This window comes from Callithrix jacchus, chromosome 17 (assembly GCF_049354715.1).
Source record: "Callithrix jacchus isolate 240 chromosome 17, calJac240_pri, whole genome shotgun sequence".
In the NCBI taxonomy this organism is placed as follows: Eukaryota; Metazoa; Chordata; class Mammalia; order Primates; family Cebidae; genus Callithrix; species Callithrix jacchus.
In genome coordinates, this window is record NC_133518.1 from 74,462,960 (window position 1) to 74,489,331 (window position 26,372).

At 39.3% G+C, this 26,372-nt stretch overlaps 1 protein-coding gene across 2 annotated transcripts in view; it reads left to right on the forward strand.

Annotated features, from left to right (window-relative positions):
* The window catches only part of STAC (SH3 and cysteine rich domain), a 151,601-nt gene that overhangs the window by 104,656 nt on the left and 20,573 nt on the right, over positions 1–26,372 (forward strand). For both annotated transcript variants that reach the window (XM_002759723.6, XM_054246865.2), the window contains exons 7-8: positions 6,134–6,198; positions 7,473–7,561. In XM_002759723.6, coding sequence (XP_002759769.3) covers positions 6,134–6,198; positions 7,473–7,561 — 154 coding nt within the window. The remainder of the gene's footprint in view (positions 1–6,133; positions 6,199–7,472; positions 7,562–26,372) is intronic.

Below are 26,372 nucleotides of genomic sequence, written 5' to 3' on the forward strand. Positions count from 1 at the left end.
GAGCCGAGGTGGGAGAATTGTTTGAGCCCAGGAGTTTGAGACCAGCTTGGGAAATGTGGTAAAACCCCGTCTTTACAAAAAATACAAAAATTAGCCAGGCGTGATGGTACCTGTCTGTAACCCCAGCTAGCTGGGAGGCTGAGAGGTAGGAGAATTGTTTGAGCCTGGGAGGTTGAGGCTCCAGTGAGCCATGATTATGCCACTTTACTCCAGACAAGGAGAGTACCAGACCTTGTCTCAAAAAGAGAGAGAGAGACAAAGAGAGAATGTGAGAGAGACAATATTTAGGAACATACTTGTGGAGAATTTTCCAGAATTGATTAAAGACACTATTCCTCAAATTTAGAAATCTATACCTAGACATATGTTAGTGAAACTGCAGAATTTCAGAGATGAAAGAAAACATAAAATCCAGTTCAAAAGACAGGTTACATATAAAGAAGTGAAAATTAGACTTACTTCTTACAAATTACAATCGAAGTGAAATAACAGTAGAGTGATATCTTCAGTTTGTGGAAAGAAAAGTACCTAGAATTGCAAATGAAGCAAAACTATCTTTCAATAATATGTTTTCCAGACAAAAACTGCATTTACAGTTCAATTAAGAAAGACCAATATTCAAAACATTTTAAAAGAGGTACTGCAAAGAGGAACATATGACCTCAATGGAAAGACTGAAAAGTAAGAAGAAATAAAGAGCAAAGAAAGTGGTAAACATGTGGTTAAATCTAAGCAAACACGGAATACATTTTTTAAATTATGTTTTTTAAAAGTTGTTAATAAAATATTAGCTAAAATGATGACTTTATGTGGGAAGTCGGCATTCGAAGATTCATGTGTTGCTTGGGAGGAGATTAAATATATTATTTCACTTTTGATTTTGTTAAAACATAACTCCTAAAATTTCTAAGATGACTGCTAAAGGAATAAAAAAAAGAGATTCAACCTTCCAAACCAGAAAGGGAATCAAATGGAATGATGAGGAGAAGAAAAAAATCAATTCAAAAAAAAAAAAAAACAAGGGATGGAAAGTGGCAAAATAGAAGAAAAAGTATAGAAAATTTGGGACAAATGCAAAAGAAAATGTTAGGCAAGAATCCCAATTTATCAGTAATCAAAATAAATGTAAACTGATTTAAGCACTCTAGATAAAAGATAAAGTTTTTCAGACTAGATTTTTTTTTTTGAGACGGAGTTTCACTGTTGTTACCCAGGCTGGAGTGCAATGGCGCGATCTCGGCTCACCGCAACCTCCACCTCCTGGGTTCAGGCATTCTCCTGCCTCAGCCTCCCGAGTAGCTGGGATTACAGGCACGCACCACCATGCCTAGCTACTTTTTTTTTTTTTTTAGTAGAGACGGGGTTTCACCATGTTGACCAGGATGGTCTCGATCTCTTGACCTCATGATCCACCCGCCTCGGCCTCCCAAAGTGCTGGGATTACAGATGACCTATATACTGCTTACAAATATCTAAAACATAAGGATATTGAAGTTAAAAAACAAAGGTTTTTTTTTAACTTTCTGCAGGGGGGAAAGAAAAACATAGGCAGATTAAATAACTTTTCAGATCTAGAAACAAAGGGGCAACCATGGGCAAATATTAAGCAAAAAAAATTATATAGCTGTATTAATGTGTGAAAATTGACTTTAAAACCAAGAATGCATTACAGAATTTAAAGTGTTATTTACATGGTCATGTTCACTTCATCAGAAGATATAAATTCTACACTCATGTATACCTAATACATAGCCTGAGAAATGATAGAAACTCAAGGAGAAATTGACAAAAATTATTCCATATTAGTGAGTGATTTGAAGATGCCTCTCAGTTATTGGCAAATCAGATAGACAAAAAGATTCTGTACAGATATAGAGGATTTGATGACACATTTGACAATCTTAATCTAATTGACCTAAAAAGGACATTCCATGTAACAAGTAGAAGTCACATTCCTTTTAAGAATACATGTGGTACATACACACCATGGAATACTATGCAGCCATAAAAAGGAATGAGAGCATGTCCTTTGCAGGAACATGGATGGAGCTGGAAGCCATTACCCTCAACAAACCAACACAGAAACAGAAAACCAAAGACTACATGTTCTCACTTATAAGTAGGAGCTGAACAATGAAAACACATGGAACCAGAGACGGGAATAACTCACACTGGGGCCTGTTGGGGGAGTGGGGTACGGGGAGGGAGACTATTAGGAAAAATAGCTAATATGAATGCTGGGCTTAATGCCTAGGTGATGAGTTAATAGGTACAGCAAACCACCATGGCACATGTTTACATGTGTGACAAATCTGCACATATACCCCTGAACTTAAAATTAATTTAAAAAAGAACACATGGAATGATTTAAAATACTGATCACTCACTTGGTCGTAAAGCAAATTTCATGAATTTCACAGAATTATTATATAGAATACATCTTTGTGACCACAGTGCAAGTAAGATAGAAATCAATAGTCAAAAGATAACTGGGAAAACCAATAACTTGTGAAACAAAAACACTTCTAAAATGCTTATAGCTTGGCTGGGCATGGTGGCTCACACCTGTAATCCCAGTATTTTGGGAGGCCAAGGTGGGAGGATCATTTGAGGCTAGGATTTCAAGGCCAGCCTAGGCAATTTAGGGAGACTCTGTCTCTACACAGAACTTAAAATCATTAGCCAGGCAAGGTGGCACATATCTATGGCCCAGCAACTCTGAAAGCCTAGGGTGAAGAATCACTTAAAGCTGGAAGACTGAGGCTGTAGTGAGCTGTATTTGTGCTACTCCACTCCAGCCTGGGCGACAGAGCAAGACCCTGTCTCAGAAACAAAGCAAAAAACAAAACCAAAAAAAAAATGTTAAAAACCTAAAATCATGTCTTAAAGGAATTCATAATAAAGATTGGAATACATTTAAAGTTAAATAAGAATAAAAACATATCAAAACAACACAAATCAAAAATGCTAAAGTTGCGATTTGAGTAGTTAGCTTTAAAATGATGGTTACAAAATAAGAAAGTTGGAAAAGTAATAATCTAAGCACTATACTTAAGAAGTCAGAAAATAAAATAGAATTAACAAAAAATCAGAAGGCAATAATAAAGACAAGAGAAGAAATTATTAAATTACAAAGATAGATCAATAAATCTTGAGTGTTTTTTAAACAAAATTACAATCTCTAATGATTTTTTAAGATAAAAGAGATTTTTGTTTTATTGAAACAAAAATCAATACAAAAAAAGGGAAACATAACAGAGATTGAAAAGAAAACCAGAGAATTTTATAACCAACTGAATGCCAGTGTATTTTAAAACATTTTTTAAATGGGCAGATATAAAAAAGATATCGATGATGAAAGCGTGACTCAAGAAGAAATGGTAATAGGAAACATAAATTTGTTTATAATACTCATAGAAGCTGAATCAATATTTTAAATTTTACGCTAGGACAATGCCAGGCCTGAACAACTTTACAAGTAAATTCTACCAAACATTTAAGGAAGGGAAAAATTCAGATTACATAAGCTCTTTCAGAGAAACGAGAAGCAGCAAGGAAGAAGGACAGCAGCATTCTCCAACTCAGTTTATCCCAAACAAGGATGACACGAAAAAGGAAAATCACTGGCCAGTCTTTCTCTTGAATACAGGTGCAGAGATCTCAAGCAAAATCTTAGTAAACTGAACCTATAAAGTAGTTCTAAAAGACATTATATAATTACCAAGTTGAACTCGTTCCGGGGATGCAAATTTGGGTTCACATCAGGTGATCCAGTAATGTAACTGGCTGCATTACTAGGTTAAAAAAATAATAATCTAACTTAAAAACACAGTGGTCTTGGGTCTCACAGGTCTGCAAGGTAAAACACAAAAGACAGCATATAGGATGGGAAAAGAAGAAAGTTCTTTGGGAATGTGGTAAGAACTAAAGGTTCATTTTGCTTCTGCAGCATTAGAAATTATACCTACATAATAGACATATTCTTTGAATACTTGTTATGGGTGAAATAAACAACCAAATTATTTTTCATGAAATAATTAAAAGCACCAAAAGTAAAAGGTATATGATATGTTTTTGATAGTTAGTTACCTTCCTCTTCTCCCCTTCCTTTAAATCAAAGTTTTAGAAATGGTTGGAATAGGTTTTAAAAATTATTTTTGCACCCTTCCATTTCTGCTTGCAACCATACATCTGAAAACATATTTGAGGTTACTTCAAATATTTTTGCACAAAGTTTATAAAGATGGTAAACATTTTGAGCCAGTGGGCCAGAGGGAGATTCAGTACAAAAATTAAAACAACGTGAAGTTACAAAATTGTGAAGTCAATCCACACTGAACATTGTGTGTGCACTTTATGTAGATGCCCTTTTAGTCCAAATCAGGAATTTTCTAGGAAGATTCTCTTTACATTCCCATTCAAATATTTAATATTCTTTTACAGGTGTCCAGTTTTATACTTAGGGAATCAGGTGTTTACACTAGGATTTCAGACAGTCACACAGTACCAGAAAAAGGTTTTGTTAATCTGTGCTCTTTTCAGACTGCTAAACATCAAGCTCAGTGGCCAAATATTGAGGCAAATGAGATTCACAGAATCAGGGCTTCGTTTTCTGGTTACTTACAAACCAGAGCTCCACCAGTGACTGCATATTGGCTTTGTAGGGATAATGGAATTGCATCCATAAACTCTGGAACTACAAGCCATGGAGAATAGATACTTGATAAGCATTACTACATTTGCAGAGGCTCTTGTTCCGAAACACATTTTCTATATCACTGTTGTTGAGGCTATTTTAAGAATGGTAAAGTCCATCCGTGCTCTAAACAAACAGGCTTCAGAGCTTTCTGTGGTGTTCCCCTCCCTCTGCTGACATTTCCTCGATAATCTGAAGCCAAATCAAAGAGAAGAATAAAGCAGCAATGTATAATCTTAAAATTTCAAGTCATCTAACTGGTAGAGTAATTTAGACAACAAAGCTTTATTATGTAAACTTGGAAATATTTACCACATTTTTGCTTAAGGAAAATACACATAGCTAGAATGATAAAGCTGTGCCATTAGTCATGGAGGTAGGTTAGGTTCAAACTAGATAAGGCAGAAGTCCCATTGTCCATCAGGGACCTCCCACAGCTGGATATATAGACGAAGAAAACTCCTGCTCATTTTGTTTTTTGGGTTTTGTTTTTGTTTTTTGTTTTAGTTGGAGTCTCACGCTATTGCCCAAGCTGGAATGCAGTGGTGCGATCTCAGCTCACTGCAACCTCCACCTCCCACCAGGCTCAAGCGCGTCTCCTGCCTCAGCCTCCCAAGTAGCTGGGATTACAGACATGTGCCACCACACTCAGCTAATTTTTGTATTTTAGTAGAAATGGGGTTTCACCAAGTTGGCCACGCCAGTCTTAAACTCCTGACCTCAAGTGATCTGCCTGCCTTGGCCTCCCAAAATCTCAGATTAAAAGCGTGAGCTACCAGGCCCGGCCTTCCTGCCCATTTTGTGAAGGCTTGTCCGCTAACAAAGGCTGCAGAGTGGATACTTAAATACAAGAGGAAGAAAATTATGCTTGCCAAGAATAAACTAAAAGAAAAACCAAACAATAGCCCCAGTGCATTGACAATAAGAAATCAAGGAAATATTTTGAAGTTTAAAGCTTAAATAGAATGTAGAAATTTTCAAGAAACTAGAATCAAGATATTGAATATAGATTAAGGAACCATACTTAGATGAGGCAGCTCAAATAAAACTAAATTGGACGACACCTGACCCACCAGCCTATTAACAAGCAGTTTGATGCATTAGACAAAGACAGATGCTCCTGAGAAGCACACTGCCAAATGAGATCAAATATGAGCACACTATTGGCAATAATTAAAAGGGGCAAGTGCTAAGCAGGCATGTGCAAAAGTTGTGGGAGCACAGAGAAGGTGGGGCAGAATGCCGCATGGGGAGGCGGGAGAAGAGCCACGTGGAAGACGACCTGAAAGCGGAGTCAGAGGGTGAGGAACAGGCAATCAGCAGTAAAGTAGAAGCGAAGCTGTGGTACTTAGAATAAATAAAGCCATCTTTCAGACATACATTTTTTTAAATGGTGACTAGATTCATAAAGCACCTGCTTTCTCTTGTCTCCTTCAGTGTTTACATATCCGGAAAATGGCACTGATGATTTCAGAGATCCAGCAAAGAACATAAACCACCAGGTATTTACGGATGTCACAGGAGACAAGTCAGACAGGTGTCCTTAGATAGAACCCAAGTGGGTCATGAAATCAGTTTAGTGGGTCCAGACCAGCATCTTTAGAGAACAGAATAACACAGCACAATGTAGCACAGCATGGAATAAACATAAATATCACAGTGCATAAAAGGTAAAAGAGCAAGCGTTGCACTGTACATCTTCTGTTTCTGTTTTATAAAAGATTATAGAATTATATATCATCACTGTATTTTATAGCATATAAGTATCATATTTTATATGTTCATTTATATATGTAAAATTAAGACAGACTAGAATAATATTATATAATGTACCTGAGCTTTGAAGAGGAGAGTTAAACATAGCTAAAAATGATATACATAGTTATATTCAGCTTTTGTGTATGTTTTCTATAAATTTATAGCATGCATTTATTATATTACTATATAGTTATATTATGCAACTATATATGACATAATATATAATTTTAACTTCTTTATTATAAAGTGTAAATGTTTTATAGCATTAACATTTATTTGGTTAGTAATAATAGCTAATATTTATAGGACACTTACAAGAGTTTTTTATCATCCGTATATTAGGGAGAACAATAGAATCTACCTAACAGAGTTGTTGTTAAGTTCAAGTATGTTAATGCATGTAACCTAACGCCTGGCACACAACAAACTATCTAAACGGCAGCTTCTATTGTCATTATTGCAAGGTTTCGTAGCTGATAGATGGTGGTACCATAATGTAAACCATATCAGTCTAATGTCAAAACCTGTGCTTTTTTCTCAACATATCTGAACTAATTGCCAGATGAACATACCTGGTTCCCTTTCATATCCTAGATACCAACTCTTTGGCTAACTGATAAACAGTTAATTTTAGGAAGCAAGAATTATGCACTACTATTCATGTGTCCCTCTTTCTTTAGAGAGAATATTCCAATTTCTGAAGTCTAACTTGTATCATTTTTCATGAACAAGTATATTATCAAAGAAAATTTATTTGAGGAAAATTGCAATATTTCTGGCAAACAGTTCCAAGTAATTGTTTTCAAGTTGTTTACAGTGAAACCAACACCAGTTAAGAAATTAGTATTAAATGCAAGGTTGTAAGAAAATATTTAGTAATGGTTAGACATTTTAACTCTTAAGATCTATACACTGAAATTACATTGAAATAACTACGCCATTTCCCATTTCTTTCTTTCCTCTCTCAATTTCTTTCACCTTCCTTTTCTCATTTTTTTTTTTTTTTTTTCGCTTTCAGGGATCTCTTTCCAAAGACCCATTACAGATGAACACCTACGTTGCCTTGTACAAATTTATACCACAGGAGAATGAAGATTTGGAAATGAGGTAAAAACCTTTTGTAAAGAAAAAAAAGAATAAAATTTTAAAGTCAGTCTTTCTTCATGTGAAAAGGTAATTCCATTTGTGCCCCCACTAATGCTTTAGAGCAGTGATTCTCAAACTTTAGCATACATCTCATGACCTGCTGGATTGGTTAACACAGAGGCCGTCCCCAGAGTTTCTGATTCATCAGGTCTGTGGCAGGGCCTAACAAGCTGCATTCCAAGGAGTTCCCAGGTGGCACTGATGATGCTGGCCTAGGACTACACTTCAAGAAGCATCACTTTAGTACATGCTTAACAGAACTGCTAATGGGAGTTTTCATGAAGGTTGAACATTAAATGCACTTGGTATTCTGTGGGGTCTAATAGGGAATCAAAAAATATATTTAATCAAAGATCAGATGGTTGTAGATCTGTGGCATTATTCCTGAGGTTTTTATTCTGTTCCATTGGTTTATATATCTGTTTTGGTACCAGTACCATGCTGTTTTGGTTACTGTAGCTTTGTAGTATAGTTTGAAGTCAGGTAGTGTGATGCCTCGAGCTTTGTTATTTTTGCTGAGGGTTGTCTTGGCTATACAGGCTATGAAATTTAAAGTATTTTTTCTAAATCTATGAAGAAAGTAAATGGTAGCTTGATGGGGATACTGCTGAATCTATAAATTACTTAGGGTAGTATGGCCATTTTCACAATATTGATTCTTGCTATCCATGAGCATGGAGTGTTTTTACATTTGTTTGTATCCTCCCTTATTTCCTTGAGTAGTGCATTGTAGTTCCCCTTGAAGAGGTCTTTCATATCCCTTGTAAGTTGTATTCCTAGGTATTTAATTCTCTTTGTAGCAATTGTGAATGGGCGTTGACCCATGATTTGGCTCTCTGTTTGTCTGTTATTGGTGTATAGGAATGCCTGTGATTCTTGCACATTGATTTACATCCTGAGACTTTGCTGAAGTTGCTTCTCAGTTTAAGGAGATTTGGGGCTGAGCTGATGGGGTTTTCTAAATATACAATGATATCCCATGCAAACAGAGACAATTTGACTTCCCCTCTTCTTATTTGAATATGCTTTATCTCTTTTCTTGCCTGATTTCCCTGGGCAGAAATTCCAACACTATGTTGAATAGGAGTTGTGAGAGAGGACATGTCTTATGCTGATTTTCAAAGGGAATGCTTCCAGCTTTTGCACATCCAGTATGATATTGGCTGTGGGTTTGTCATAAACAGCTGTTATTATTATCAGATACATTTCATTGATACCTAGTTTATTGAGAGTTTTTAGCATGAAGTGGTGTTGAATTTTATCAAAGGCCTTTCTGTATCTATTGAGATAATCATGTGGTTTTTGTCTTTGGTTCTGTTTATGTGATGGATTATGTTTATAGATTTGTGTATGTTGAACCAGCCTTGCATCCCTGGGATGAAGCCGACTTGATCGTTATGGATAAGCTTTTTGATGTACTGCTGGATTTGGTTTGCTGTATTCTACTGAGAATTTTCGCATTGATGTTCATCAAAAATACTGGCCTGAAATTTTCTTTTTTTGGCTGTGTCTCTGCCAGGTTTTGGTGTCAGGATGATGCTGGCCTCATGAAATGAGTTAGGGAGGAGTCCCTCTTTTTCTATGGTTTGGCATAATTTAGAAGGAATGCTACCAGCTCCTCTTTGTGCCTCTGGTAGAATTCAGCTGTGACTGTCTGGTCCTGGACTTTTTTTTGTTGGTAAGCTATTAATTATTGCCTCAATTCCAGAACTTGTTATTGGTCTATTCAGGGATTTAACCTCTTCCTGGTTTAGTCTTGGGAGCATGCGTGTGTCCAGGAATTTATCCATTTCTTCTAGATTTTCTAGTTTTTTGCATAGAGGTATTTATAGTATTCTTTGATGGTAGTTTTTATTTCTATCAGATCAGTGGTGATATACCCTTTATCGTTTTTTATTGTTTCTATTTGATTCTTCTCTCTTTTCTTCATTACTCTGGCTAGCAGTCTATATGTTTTGTTAATCTTTCCAAATAACCAGCTCCTTGATTCATTGATTTTTTGAAGGGATTTTGTGTCTCTATCTCCTTCATTTCTGCTCTGATCTTCGTTATTTCTTGTCCTCTGCTGCTTTTGAACTTGTTTGCTCTTGTTTCTCTAGTTCTTTTCATTGTGATGTTAGGGTGTCAATTTTAGATCTTTCCCACTTCTCCTGTGGGCATTTAGGGCTATAAATTTCTCTCTAAACAACTCCATTAGCTGTGTCCCAGAGATTCTAGTACACTGTATATTCGTTCTCACTGATTTCAAAGAACTTACTTATTTCTGCCTTAATTTTGTTATTTACCCAGCAGTCATTCAGGAGCAGGTTGTTCAGTTTCCATGTAGTTGTGTGGTTTTGAGTGAGTTTCTTAATCCTGAATTCTAATTTTATTGCACTGTGGTCTGAGAGACTGTTTGTTATTATTTCCGTTCTTTTGCATTTGCTGAGGAGTGACTTACTTCCAATTATGTGGTCAATTTTAGAGTACCGATGATGTGGTGCTGGGAAGAGTGTATATTCTGTTGATTTGTAATGGAGAGTTCTGCAGATGTCTATTAGGTCCACGTGGTCCAGAGCTGAGTTCAAGTCCTGAGTATCCCTGTTGATTTTCTGTCTCGTTGATCGGTCTAATATTGGCAGTGGGATGTTAAAGTCTCCCACTAAAACTGTGTGGGAGTCTAAGTCTCTTTGTAGCTCTTTAAGAACTTGCATTATGAATCTGGGTGCTCCTGTGTTGGGTGCATATATATTTGGGATAGTTAACTCTTCTTGTTGCATTGCCCCTTTACTGTTATATAATGCCCTTCTTTGTCTCTTTTGATCTTTGTTGGTTTAAAGTCTGTTTTATCAGAGACTAGGATTGCAACCCCTGCTTTTTTTCTTTTTTTTTCTGCTTTCCATTTGCTTGGTAAATATTCCTCCATCCCTTTATTTTGAGCTTATGTGTGTCTTTGCATGTGAGATGGGTCTTCAGAATATACCACACTGATGGGTCTTGATTCTATCCAATTTGCCAGTCTGTGTCTTTTAATTGGGGCATTTAGCCCATTTACATTTAAGGTTAATATTGTTATGTGTGAATTTGATCCTATAATTACAATGCTGGCTGGTTGTTTTGCTTGTTAGTTGATGCAGTTTCTTCATAGTGTCAATGGTCTTTACAATTTGGTATATTTTTGCAGTGGCCGGTACTGGTTGTGTCTTTCCATATTTAGTGCTTCCTTCAGGAGCTCTTTTAAGGCAGGCCTGGTGGTGACAAAATCTCTCACATTTGCTTGTCAGTAAAGGATTTTATTTATCCTTCACTTATGAAGCTTAGTTCACTGGATGTGAAATTCTGGGTTGAAGATTCTTTAATAATGTTGAATATTGGCCCCCACTCTCTTCTGGCTTGGAGGGTTTCTTCAGAGAGATCCACTGTTAGTCTGATGCACTTCCCTTTGTGGGTAACCTATCCTTTCTCTCTGGCTGCCCTCAACATTTTTTTCCTTCATTTCAACCTTGGTGAATCTGCTGATCATGTGTTTTAGAGTTGCTCTTCTCAAGTAGTATCTTCGTGGTGTTCTCCGTGTTTTCTGAACTTGAATGCTGGCTTGTCTTGCTACTTTGGGGAACTTCTCCTGGATAACATCCTGAAGAACGTTTTCATCTTGGTTCCATTCACCCCATCACTTTCAGGTACACCAATCAAACATAGGTTTGGTCTTTTCACATAGTCCCGTATTTCTTAAATGACTTTGTTCATCCCTCTCATTCTTTTTTTTTTCTAATATTGTCTTCATGCTTTATTTCATTAAGTTGATCTTCAATCTCTGACATCCTTTCTTCTGCTTGATTGACAAAAACAAGCAATGGGGAAAGGATTCCCTACCTAGTATATGGTGTTGGGAAAGCTGGCTAGCCATATGCAGAAAGCTTAAACTGGATCCCTTCCTTGAACCTTATATAAAAATTAGTGCAATATGTATTAAAGACTTAAACATAAGACCTGAAATCTAAAAACTGTAGAAGAAAACCTAAGCAGTACAGTACCATTCAGGACATAGGCATGGGTAATGACTTCATGACTGAAACACCAAAAGCAATGGCAACAAAAGCCAAAATTGACAAATGGGATCTAATTAAACTAAAGCGCTTCTGCACAGCAAAAGAAACTATCATCATAGTAAACAGGCAGTCTACAGAATGGGAGAAAACGTTTGCAATCTATCCATTTGACATAGGGCTAATATCCAGAATCTACAAGGAACTTAAACAAACTTACAAGAAAAAAAACAAACAAGCCCATCAAAAAATGCGTGAAGGATATGAACAGACACTTCTCAAAAGAAGACATTTATATGGCCAACAAACGTGAAAAAAAAGCTCATCATCACTGGTCATTAGAGAAATGCAAATCAAACCATAATGAGATACCTTCTGATGATTAGAATGGCAATCATTTAAAAGTCAAGAAACAAGAGATGCTGAAGAGGATGTGGAGAAATAGAAATGCTTTTACACTGTTTATAGATGTGTAAATTAGTTCAACTATTGTGGAAGACAGTGTGGCAATTCCTCAAGGATCTAAACCCAGAAATACCATTTGACCCAGCAATCCCATTACCGGGTATAAACCCAAAGGAATATAAGTCATTCTACTATAAAGACACATGCATATGTATGTTTATTGCAGCATTATCCATGATAGCAAAGACTTGGAACCAACCCAAATGCCGATCAATGACAGACTGGTTAAGAAAATGTGGCATATATACACCATGGAATACTATGCAGCCATAAAAAAGGATGAGTTTGTGTCCTTTGCAGGGACATGAATGAAGCTAGAAAGCGTTATTCTCAGCAAACTAACACAAGAACAGAAAATCAAACACAGCATGTTCTCACTCATTAGTGGGAGTTGAACAATGAGAACACATGGACACAGAAAAGGGAACATTACAAACCAGGGCCTGTTGGAGGGTGAGGGGATAGGAGAAGGATAGCATTAGGAGAAATACCTAATGTAGATGACAGGTTGATGAGTGCAGCAAATCATCATGGCACATGTATACCTATGTAACAAACCTGCACATTCTGCACATGTATCCCAGAACTTAAATTATTATATATATATATATATCCAATTAACATTGAGGGAAAAATCAAACTAAAACTATCAGAGTCAACTAGGAACTATCCACATAGTGTTAACTGAAATACTAGAGAGAATACATGAGTCTTGTGACCTTCTCAAAATCTAAACCATTCTCTTACCATAGCTTGAGGTTCCTCATGTTTCAGTGATTGTTAAGCTAGAGTCAATGCTGGGTTCACATCCTCCTTGTTGTGTGACCTTAAGCAATTTATAAACATCTCATTACTCTGATTTTCTTATTTCTAAAAGAATAATAATGACCTCTTCCCCTTAAGGTGTTTGGTGAGACTAAAGTGATAGAAAGGAAATTAAACACATAGTGTCTATAATCATAAACACTCAGTAACGAGCACTTATCAAAGTTTTTATAAAATGGTGTTCACTGGCCTATCTCCAGAAAAAGACTTCTGCTTCCATGCATTCATGACCCCAAAACATGAGCAATCTCATGATGGGGCTCTCTGTGTTTTCCCAGCCTACAGTGGAATAGAAAAGGCTACTTTCCCAGTGAAATGGGCCCTTGGGGATTGGCTCTTTCCTCTTCTAAAAAAAAAAGTGGGCAGATAAATTAGCACTCAAAACTATTTAATTGCCAGTACACTGGGGAAATGGCCTCCATTTGGAGGTAGATGAAACTTGTCTGAATGCTGTGCCAGCCAAATTATCAGTCACCAGTTACTCTCCTCACATGGCTTCTGGGAAAGCCTTGCCTCTCCATGCTGGAGCTACCTGGGCTCCCTCAAATCTTCAGGTTTGTGTTACTTTTCAGGCATGGTTCAGCATCTCAGTGAAATTTCCCTTCGCCTCTTTACTTTCCCCAAACTCCTTAAATTGGTGAGAACCACTGAAAGGTGTCAGTTAGATCCTGTTTCCCAGGATCAATTCCAGCAGCTCTGCCACACCTCATGGTGGATATAATATCAGCAAGACATCATAGCACATTTATTTATCCTGCTGGAGTCTCACAACTCCCCCTGGCTCACACCCTGGAGTCAACTTTGTTTCAGAATTAGTGTGAGATCCGCTGTCAGGTGATTCTTGGGTCTTTCCGGAGCAAAGTTTGGGGCCTGAGTCCTGGCTCCTCCGATTTGCGCAGACAATTAAACTATTGTCCATCTGAGTTTTCTGCATTGCTGAGTAAAATCATCATGATGAACTCCCTGGCTGAAGCTGGAAACATTACCTGAACGGTTCTGGCATCATCCGTGGGAGAGGAGGAGGCAGCCTTTTTCAAGAGAAGCCCTGTTCTGTTAGAGATATGACAAGCCCTGTGAGCCAGAACAGAGCCTGCCTCAGATTCATTGCTGGGATGAAGCCATGCCTTCACCGGATGACCCACAGTTAACTATCTGCTGATGAAGACAAGGATGACATATATTTACTTTGCAGTAAGTACGCCATACTGGGTCCTTTTTGAGATTGTCAGTTGGGTGTGTAACATTTAAGATTTAACAGCTTTCTATTATAGAAGTCCTACAGCTTTGTATTAGATTATTCTGAAATCATAACTTCTTTCAAAAAAAAAAAAGCAATTTCAGAAAAATACAGAATGTTACTGGGATACTGAGGAATGATGTCTAGCCGCCTGGTGGTGGGCGTCACTCAGCGTGCTGGTTTTAGTTGGTTGCAGGCCATTAAAAGTCAAGTTGTCTGGTCACGAATGAAACGTTTACAGTCTGCCCGAAGGCAGTCAGGACTATCCATTCCCAGGAGTGAAACGTCTGCATTACATGGACTTCAAGATTGCAGTGATAAATCACACTTACTTTTTTTTTTTTTTTTTTTGCCAAGAGATTGTAGGTTCCCATTTTAAAAGCCAGGCACCTGATTTAGAATGTGTAAGGCAATGCTTTGGGGATTCAGCATAACTCCTGGAATGAACTGGAGCTTTGTGAATTATCTTTTTCTCCTCAGATCATAAGGTAGAAAAAAATTCCTTTTAACACAATAGCATTCTTATCCACCTGCATTCTGATCCACGGGAGCACACTGGGTATTGTCCTCAGGATAGAGAACAAGGGAGTGAGGGTACAGGCAATGTGGGGAGTGTGAGCCTGAGGACAAAGACACCCAGCTGGCAAAGTCAGCAGTTGTCAATCAGAGCAAATGAATCACCACATCAGCTAGTACTTACTACATATCTGCTCAATAATAAGGAAAGCTTCTGCCAAAGGCCAGTGCTCCAGACCGCTCTCCGGACCTCCAGATTCACTTACCCACCTGCCTACCCCAGCAACCTAAGGAGCATGGCAGCTCTGCCCTCCCTTCCACAAACCTGCTCCTTAGGGTGAAAGATGTCACCCTCTGCCCAGACCTCAAGCCAGCCAGGGGGAGACCTCACTCTACTTTTCCCCAAAGTGTATCTGATGCTCAATTCCTACTCCTTCTCTTTGCCTAAAAACAAAGTAAAGTATCTATCCCCACCTTCATCTCCCACCTGGACCGTTGTAGAAGGGCTTTCCTGGTCTGTCTTCCTCTCCCTTCCTATCTGCTATGGGCGAGAGTACACTAAGGTAACAGAACGGTGTTCCGGGCATTGTCTAATCTTTGGAGTCACACAATCCCTTCTCTATTTTCCAACAATAGGGCTTACTAGCTAATTTTCTGAACCTGTTTTCTCATCTTGAAAACAGGGACAATAAGCCCTGCTCTGACTCCCCTTACTTAGATCTAGGATAAAGGTGATTAAATAAGATAGCAATATCTGGTACACAGTAGGACCTTAATAATATTACTTCCAGTCAGTTCTGTCTTTTATTTCAAAAGTAGATGCTTCCTTTCTAGAATTAAGAAGAAAAGGAGGGGGGAGGGGAGAAGAGAGAGAGACTATATTAGCATTCACTGAATGTTTAAGAATAACAATTGTGAGTATCAGTTGACCTCAGTTTAAGTCCTAGCCAAGCCACTGTCTAGCTGTATGACCCCTCCCACAATGAATTTTGCAAAAGTTATCCTAACCAACTGAGCCTCTGCTTCCTGACTTGTAAAAGGAAATAATCATTTTGTCTGCCTTACGACTGCTCGAAAAACATGTATTTGCTCAAAACTGTCCAATGTCCTCCCATTGCCCTGGGGTAAAATCTAGAATATTTGTAGGGACTCCAGGACCCACAGTCTCATCCATGGTGACCTCTCTGATGCACCTACACAGGGCTTCTTTTTGTCACAAAAGGACCACACCACCTACTTGCCAAAGCATTTTTCTTCCTGCAGTCTGCTTCTCCCTCCATCCTCCTATCCACCTACCACCACCACCATCACACACACACATTCACACACACACAGGCAAGCTCTTCCAGTTGACTGTTATTCATCCACTAGATCTCAGGTCAAATTTCACTTCCACGTTGCAGCCTTTCCTGTTACCCCACTTCGGATTACATTCTTCTGTTATGTTCTTTCATGATGCCATAGTTCTCTCAGACATTTACCTCTACTTGTATTTATTTATTTCTGGAATTCTTTGGTTGATCTCTGTCTCTCCCGTAAACTCCATGAGAACAAGTCTGTAACTACAAACCCTCATATCCCTGGACATGAGTTCATTCTTGAAACATAGTAGATGCATAACAAATCATAATTATTTGATGAATGAATGAGTATTGTGGAGATTCAATGAACTAATGCTATGCCTGGCACATACACTTAGTGAGCAAATCAAGTCTATGATAACATATTGGAAGGCATGGTGGTGCATACCTGTAGCCCTAGCACTTCAGAAAGCTGAGGCAGAAAGATAATTGAGCCCAGGAGGTTGAGGCTATAGGAGCCCAGGAGGTGAGCTATGAACACACCACTGCACTCTAGCCTGAGTGACAGAGCTAGACCATATATATATATATATATATATAAATTAATCAATGAACATAAAAAAACTAAAGACCCCTATTATAATCAGCACTGTTGACATTATTATCATATACTGCTCTATGAATTAACATAGATCATGTGTCATATCATCCTTCTGGCCAAGGGGGTATGTGAATGTGTGTAATACACTTACATATGCAAATAACCTCACACACAGACTCACAGTCACACACACACATACATGCACATACACACATTCACACACATACACACTCAGGTACACATTGACACACATGCAAGCACATACACGTTGTTAGCCAAAGCTTGACAACCCACACTTAGTTTTGACGAAATTAAATCCTGCCTTCAACACTTACAATGTAGCCAGTCCCATTATCCTCACTGCTCTTGGGCTCAGTAGTCTGCAGAACAGGGTCTTGGAGTCCTCACTTATTATTCACACCAAGGCACCTTTTATAAGCCAATAAAAACTTTTCAATCAACAATAACTTCCATGACTTCACTCAGTTGATATTTTATGTAAATAATCATTAGAGATAAATAACTTCAAGTAAACATAAACCTCTAAAACATCTTAGGGACACTGAAACAGAGGATTGAGAGTAAATAAAAGATTTGAAGGTTTAAATGCACATTTTAGCAATCATACAATACCTGTTCCAAAGAATTCATTTTTGACTTCCCATATCTAAGTCATTTTCATTTTTATTAGTTCTCCTCAAACAGATTTATATGATAATGGCAATTTTTCATAAGGGTAGGAAAAAAAGACTACGAGCCAAGACAGGAAAAGAGGGAACTGTTGTTTCAGTATTATTAAATCCTAAAAGAAATACGAATTAATTACTACTTCAATGTATGTCAGAACACCTAAATCTGGGGGCATTCAAAGAAAACCCTATCTTCTTTTGTAACTCCAAGTGCAAATTTTAGATTCATGAATGGCCACTCCTAGAAGCAGCAAGTCTCAGATTCTCCACGGGCAAGTCTGAATGAAAGCAAGCAACCATTTCTCTCATGAGCTAGTATTTGCAAGAATCTCTGGTGACAGGATGGCCTGACTTCATCTATTTGGGGTAGTTTCAAAGCACTGCTTGAAATCCAGTTAAAAGTGATTTTAACCCTTGTATGACTATTTCCCAGGTTTACTTCATGTATTCAGCCCTCGTCACCTGACAACCAAGCATTTGCTCTTTGCTGGGAGGACCATTCACAGGCTTTGTTCTCAAAGAGCTCAAGGAGTCATGGGCCAGGGGGCCAGCAGAGTAGACCAGAAGTTACAACGCAGTGTGCAAGGCTGTGGGTAGGAGGCAGTGCAGGTGACTTTACAGCAGCCCTTCCTACAAAGGGATGTGGAGGAAGCTGAGCTTGCAGAAGAAGGGTCCTGGGAGGCTGGGAAGCCTGGTTAGTGAGCATTCTCTCTCCAGTGAAGAAAGGATAAGGGGATAATAGGGCTAAACTTCAGAGCCAGAGAATTATTTTAAGAGGTACCAAATCAGGGGCAAAGCCAAGCCCCATTACAAAAAGAGGTGGTGAAAATTGATGGCAGAGGCAGAAGCGTATTTAGATAACTACATTAATTCCAGTCTTGATTCTGGAAAGACTGCCTTAAAACTTGGTAATGCTTAGTGAAAGGACACTTGGCTGTTTAGTTAATATTCCAGCAAGACGATGTATGGTTCTTTTTTATCTTTCTGGAGGTGAGGTAGGAGAACCAAGCCCAATAACTTATAGGCAGAAAATAGAAGCTTAGGACTAGACTCCTTGGAGGTGATTCCCAGTCCACTGATCTTTCTCCTCCACCACCCTTTCCATCCTAGGTTCATTGTGCTAGTTTTTCTCTCTGATAAAGTTGACAATTCTATTTTAATCAGCAAGGTTAGGCGACATTTTACCTTATCCCTTCTTGGCCACTCATATCACTTCTTTCAAATGTATTAGGTTTGTTAAGTCTGATGGGTAAGACGAGAGTTTGTGATCTACAGAGTGTGTTACTGAGAAGTCACCTGTTAAAGGATAATTTTTTTTAATTAAGATAAAAACATGACTCTCATGCAATATAGATTGAACACATGTCAGAATTTTTATATGGCTTATTAACTAACGAAAGAGCCAGTAAGATGTTCCACCTGATTGAAAGGAGAACTCAGTACATCACATATACATAGGCAATGAGGAAGGCTGACAGGAATTTATAAATAGATGCAAACCAGTCAGTATTCACAGGGTAAAGGGTAATAACTGATTATATTCCACCAGGCAAAATTTACTTGCATTTCTATGAACAAAAATCTTTTGCATTCATATCAGTTTTCTGCAACTTGCTTGAGATGTAAAATAGCTCAAAGGCATTGACAAGGGGGAGGTCATCTGAAAGGACGTGCCAGACAGGACATCCAGATCAATCATGTTTTTTGCCCATTTCAAAGTGTGTCATAATTTTTCCTAGCATCCTTGTGAGTTCTTTTAACAAATCTCAGAGGTTACCCAAGCAAGTAATATTTCACAGAGGAGAAAACTCAAGTCAGAACGGTGAAGCCACTTGTTACAAGCCATAAGAGTCTCCTAAAGAATATTATTAAAATCGAGATTCCTGGGCTCCACCTAGACCTACAGAGTCAAATCCTATTTGAAAACCTGCATGGTTAAATGCCCTCCTAGATTCTGATTATCTGCACTATCTGAGAACAACTGTGACTTAACCAAAGATATGCAGCGGGCCAGTGGCAGACTCAAAGCCAGAACAGAGGTTTCCCGATTTTGTCAATGCTCCGTGAACAGGTGTGCATTGGCTTTCTGACCTGTGACTTGTGTGCATTCGAATGTCCTTCACCCTGCAAGGTTTCGAGACAGAGTAAGACTCCCTTGGTGTCTTGTTTCCATTCTCTAAGTACATTACTGCTTGGCAAATGCATCAACTTAATTAAAACTAAATGTAATTCTAATGCACCAATTTGATTTAAAAATAATCTTCACAGTCACCAGGACATCAAAATGCAATTAAGGCTATTTGAGGAAAGTCTCTGATGCGTATTATGTTCCGATGCTGCACTATGTCAAGAAACCCAGATCTTCCCGAATGTCACTAATGTGTTTAGCAGCCTCCCTCTCACTCAAATGCCTCTCTCAATTAGGTTCTGGAGAGCGTGATCCATGACAGTTCAAGAACATTTACCAAATTCCTTCCAAATTGCCCTTGAGGTGAATGCTTTTTCTCTGATCTGATCTATGGACTTGGAAAAGTGCAGGCAGTCTTACAGCTATCAGGCTTAGGACAAAATCAAAATGTAAAATTCAAGAGTTCCTTATTACATACCCATGTACCAAGACTGTAAAGGGTTCTGGACAAAGATAATGTAAATTGGGAAATACGTCTGGTGAAAAATTAGTTTACAGATCCAAGATTAATAGAGTCATTTGTCTGGCTCCTTCTTCCGCTCCCCTCAGCTTGGATTTTCAAGGATGTCTGTTTTTGCTGAGTGACTGGTTGCTATCAACTTGATTAAAGGTCCTTTTGTCTAATGAATGAGAAAGGGTAAGAAATATTAAAGAGGCTCGAAACAACTATATGTAGTAAAATGGGCAGTTCTGATGAGTTTCGACATGGCATGGGTGGTACAAGGGGCAGCTTGATTTAGTGGAGTTACTCATAGAGTCAAACCTTGCCTGTAAGTGGTGAACTCTCTCTCAGCCTGCTTACTTGTATGAAAATGCAACTGATCATGACAACTTCATTTAGTGAGCATTGCCATTAACCTCTAGGCTCAACCCTGCCAGCATCTTCATTACCATCAGCCACCTGGACAGTAGAATACTAGGTTGGGCCCCTGGGCTCTGATACACCCTTGTGGTCACTAAGTACAGTAGAGGAGGAAGGGAGAATGGACATAGTATGAAGAGAGGAAGCAGCTTTTCCATAGTTCTGAATCACACCAGATGTCAGTGTCAGAAGCCACTGAAGTCAAAGGCTATTTCATTAACCAACCATCCCTCCCAAGACCCTAATGAGACATCAACTTAAAAGGCAATGATTAAAATAAATTTTCTAATTTACAAGTGAAAAATTACAAGTTTATATGGAAATTAGCGATTTTAAACCCTATTATATATCAATCACAGTGATAAAGACTTAATTTTGAGGCCAGGTATGGTGGTTCATGCCTGTAAGCCCAACACTTTAAGAGGCTGAAGCAGGAGGATCATTTGAGGCCAAGAGTTAGAGATCAGCCTGGGCAACATCACGAGACCCTATAAAACATTTTAAAAGTTAGCTGGGAGTGGTGTCATGTGCCTGTAGTTCCAGCAACTTGGGAGGCTGAGGCAGGAGGATTGCTTGAGTCCAGGATGTCAAGGCTGCAGTGACCCATGATTACACCATTGCACTACAGTCTGGACAACAGAGTTAGACTTTAAAAAAAGTTTAAACTTTGCAAAGTAAATATAGCTCACAATAATTTATCATTCACAATATATAAGTATATAGATACAATTGAGATAGCCAATCCTCAAAGAGACATGGGTATTTGGGATTTTTGTTTGGGATCAATCCTATACTTGTTTTTCATCTCCCCACCACCCTAGCACTTTCTTCTCCCTCGGGGGATGACACTTATTTTAAACAGTTTACTGTCTCTATCCTTTGAGATTTCTGACATCTCGAGGGCATTAACTATGTCTTTACAGTAATAGCCACCATCTACTGTGGGCTTATCTAAATATGCATTACAAGTATTACGTCATTCAGTCCTCAAAAAATATGGATGGGGTAAGTGCTATTATCCTAACCTTACAGATAAGAAAATCGAGGCTTCGAGAATTGTTTTTAATTTTGTATCCCCCAATGCCCACTTCCAATACATGACATTTTATAAACATTTAGAAAATACTTGAATGTCATGTCGTTTTCCTGGGATAAATGGGCAGAAATGGAGGAGTGAGACAGGCTCATTTTCTTTTAATTTTAAAAAAGCAAGTGTCCTAGGGCATTCTGCTTCGAATATTTGCTTCCCAAAGTAGGGTCAGTCTGAGGTCTCAGGTTGTCGCAGACAGTGGAGAAGGTGTTTCTCTCAGAAACAGTGTCCTCATCTGGAGGCTGCCATGTCTCCTCTCCTAGGAATTTGTGTTCTACTTGGGGATTGGAGGGAGAGGCCCTCAGGACAACTCACACTCCTCCCTCCAAGAGCCCACCCTGGAAGCCCAAACCATCTTTCTAACATCTTGCAGAAGAATTTCATACAGCTGGCCAAACTCAGCTCGTATCATTCATACCCTCTGTGTATACTGAGTCCCTGCAGACAGTTTACCTGGGAGTGGAAGAGATGGGTTCCAATGCCCATATGAAAAATTGAGAAATGATAGAGACAAAAGGACTGCTGAGAATGAACCCGGAAAGCATCCATTGGTTCTCACACACATGTATGCAGGCACACACGCTCACAGGTAAGCCCTGTCCTCCTCACTGACAAGCCATAATTCTGCAGTTACTTTTGCTAACCCACAGCTCTTTCACCATTTCAAGAGTTCCAATAAATCATTACATAACCAACTTGAAACTCTTCCTCTGGGCCCCTGGTAAATTTTATTGAGCAAACAAAAGCAAAGGCCGGCTGTGGTGCTCTAACCTCTCTTCACCAAAAGAAACTGATGCTTCAGTTGTTTATAAATTTCATTATATTTTACATCATGGTATACAATTATGGATCACAATGTAAGCAAAACCTTTTCTTGAATGTACAATGCTCTGATTGAATTAAGCAAAGGAAACTTTTTTAAGCATTTGAGGACCCATCAAGTCAGTCTCAAGAATTTGGAAATAAAGGGTTAAACCATAAAATCTACACATAACGGATCAGGAGCATAAAGTTTCCCAAAAGCAAGAGAATAACTATTGGCCAGAGAAGGAGCTTTCTCATGTGTGCCTGTAATATGATAACCTGAATGAAGAATTATTCCATGGAAAGGGCCTGACAGCCACAGAAGCACGAAACAACTGAGGGCAGAGTCACGGATTAGCCAGTGTCCAGCCTGGGGAGAGGAGGATTTTAAGCATTCGGGCTCCATTCCTGTGGGACCAATGGCGAGGCTCCTTCTAAATTGAGCCAGTTGGTAGAATGTGTCAGTTTGTCTCCTTGATGACATCGCACAACACACCAACACCACGTAGGAGAAGAGGACTAAACTGAGAAAGGGTTCAGAAGAAAACTCACAGTTGAGAGTGAAGAGCTGCCACTAAGGGCAACACAGAGGGTTGCCCCGGGAGTCAGGGTAACAGCAAGCTGCTGGAGCTACGTAGGCAGATTATGTGTGGCAGGCAGTGGGATAGGCTAGGTTTCCAGGGCCTCCCTGTAGATTGATTAATTTGAATAATTTTCACAGGTTCCAGGGCACAGGGGATGTCCCTCATTGCCTAGTACCTGGCTCTAGAGTGGAATATTAGGGCTGGTACAGAGGGGCCCAGAGTACAAGAGCCCAGATCAGGGAGTTGTCAGGGTGGGGATTTAATGATCTGCTTAAAAAGGGGAACGGACTAGCCTCCAGCTAGAGCCTCAAAACTGGTTCAAGACTCGTTTTTTAAAAATAATAATAAGCAGGCTGGGCACAGTGGCTCATGACTGTAATCCCAGAACTTTGGGAGGCCGAGGCGGGCAGATCACAAGGTCAGGAGTTCAAGACCAGCCTGATCAACATGGCTACTAAAAATACAAAAATTAGCTGGGTGTGGTGGTGGGCTCCTGTAATCCCAGCTACTCAGGAGGCTGAGGCAGGAGAATTGCTTGAAACCAGAAGGTGGAGGTTGCAGGGAGCCAAGATCACACCACTGCACTCCAGCCTGGGTGAAAGAACGAACTCCGTCTCAAAATGATAATAATAATAACAACAAATGGGCTATGTTACGCAGAGTGGTTTTACCTTGCATGCCTACTCAGATCCACCACCTACAGCCCAGTGTTGAAAAGAATTCTAACTCAGAGCACAGGCTCTGGGGGAAAGAGTGCCGAGATTGTTGTGTGGTGCCGAGAAGGGTATAGAGTTAGTAAAAATTCCCATAAGCCAGAGATTTGCTGACCCAGATGCTAGAGAGTTACTATCTTGGATTCAAGGGCTACCCTAGAGCAGGATGCTTTCTATAATGAAAAAGAGGCATTAGCTGTCTCTGCCGGGTGCTTGGAGTATTTGACTAATCTCAAGAGGAATCTACTGGTCCTTTTTGGCTACAAATTTCCCTCATAATCCTTAAGCCAATTTACAATTCTACGCTTACTAATTATACCTACATGATATATTTATTATTTATATATTTATTAAATGTTTTATTACCTATTTACTTATTACCCATCTTTCTCACTAAACTATCAGTTCTAGTGAGGATTTTATTCACCGAAGCAAACCCAGTGCCTAGTAAGATGGCACTCTTTCAGAGTCCGCATTCTGTAAATATTTGTTGAATGAGTGGGTAAACAAAAACAAAGGAAATAATAAATGGATAAATAAATCACTCACCAAGCAATTTTCTAGTCCTGGTGGAGCTCTTTTTTAGTAAAAGACAGAACGCTCACCACACTTCCAGGACTATGTCTGGTATATTTCATAAGATTATAGCCTGTTATCCCAGCGAGCCCCTTATTCTAATGTATAATTTAATTAACAAGGGGCAAGTGGTAGGGAATGCTCACCTCTAGGCACAGTCAGGAGTGAGCCTCTCAGTAGACTATAAAAATAGAGGTTGGATTCAGGCAGCACCCTCTTTCACCCTTTGGGAAAGGTACCTCACACAGTCTCCCTCTTTCACTCTCAGGAAAAGGTACCTCACACAGTCTCCCTCTTCCACTCTTAGGAAAAGGTACCTCCTCTAGCTTTATTCCCTACTTACACTTTCTACAAGAGCAGCAGCCAAGTCGTTGTATTTGATACTAACTCATGGTTTCTTAGGTTGCTGGTTTAAATAAAATCTGCTGGGGCTTAGAAGATTTTTCTACACTGACTTTCATCCTTGCTGCTTAATTAAATCCCCAACCTGGGAAAGTGATTTTCAGCCACCTCGCTTTCTGTGGCATCAGCTTGAAACTGTGACTGTTGAAATACCAAAATGCCAGTTGTGCTTAATGCTCCAGGTATAACAAGGCTGTTATATTTGGAATCCCTGATGAAGATAGATATTAACTGAGAATTGAAAATGACAGCAAAGGAGATTGAATCAGAGTAGCAAAATGAACACGCAAATCTACTTTTGCTCCAATTCCTAGACGTGTCGGAAAATACCTTTTTCTTTGAACACATCTGTAACAGTACTAGAAAACAAGAACACATGCTATGAGAGAACCAGAAATATTGGGAATTTCCTGACAGACTACAGCAAATGCAATTGAGTTGTGAACAATGAAGATGACCAGAGACCAAAGAATACTCAGAACAAAACAGCTACACAGGGGGAGCACGCTTAATGCACAGCACTTCACTGAAGAGCATGCAGAGTCTGCAGTGGATTGATTGCATTAATAGCCCTAATTATTCACCCCTCCCTATGTGCATACCCCTGTCATAGACTTTGCAGTTTGTTTCACAACAGAGGTGGAGCCTGTGACCCATCCCCTGAGTCTGAACTGGCCTTGAGACTTGCTTTGCCAATGAAACGAAGCAGAAGCGACAATGTGTCGGTTCTGGATCTAAGCCATAGAGGCTTTATGCGCTTTGCATGTTTCCATGCTCAGCTCCTGAACCTTGACCATTGCTATGAAACTGACCTTCTGGGGAATGAGAAATGTGGAATAGGACAAAGTCACCCCAGTCACCTCAGCAAAAGCCAGCCAACACCCAGGCCTGTGAGTGAGTCATTGGGGTTTTGTGGCTGTTTATCACACAGCATTACTGTGACAATACATAACTGATACAGCCTCAACTGTATTCAAAACACCACATTACTATTTATAATGAACAATTGGCAGCAATTATGTTGGACTCCAGAATTAAGCCCACACCTACACTCTAAAGAAAGGGAACCCATGCCTAAGGAGGACACTTAGGTGAGCACAGAAGCCTGGGAAAGAACTGTGTTAACTACGGACCTTCAGACTTTCTACAGGGCATGGAAAAAAGGAAAAGGCAGCTCTACTTAGGAGAAAGATAAACTGATCTTTTCTCTCACCAGGGGTAAGAAAAATCCTCCTTGCTGGGCCAGGCACGGTGGCTCACGTCTGTAAGCCCAGCACTTTGGGAGGCCAAGGCAGGCAGATCATGAGGTCAAGAGTTCAAGGCAAGCCTGGCCAACACAGCAAAACCCTGTCTCTACTAAAAATACAAAAAATTAGCTGGGCATGGTGGCACGTGCCTGTAGTCCCAGATACTCGGGAAGCTGAAGCAAGAGAATCGCTTGAATCTGGGAGGTGGAGGTTGCAGTGAGCTGAGATTGTGCCATTGCACTCCAGCTTGGTCAACAGAGTGAGACTTCATCCCCCGCCCCACTACCAAAAAAAAAAAAAGATAAGAAAATCCTCCTTGCTACAGCCATAAGGCTGGGAGAAGGAGGCGGCACCATTACTGTTTGTCTGTTAAACATTCAAGTATCCAAAAAGGAGATGGACCAATTGACACACCCTGCTCCCTTAAAGGAGCCTGTAAATAGCCCTTGCACTTCAGACTCATGGCAGACCAGAGATACAGAACAGCAGAGAAGCCTGTCTACATCCACCTGCCTCCATTTTCAGTCTTTCAAAATGGAGACACAAGAAACACTAGATTTTAGTAAAAATACTTGACATGAAAAAGAAGTAATAAGATAAAGTATGGGCCAACTAATTTTAGAGGAAACAAATATTCAGTACAAGAA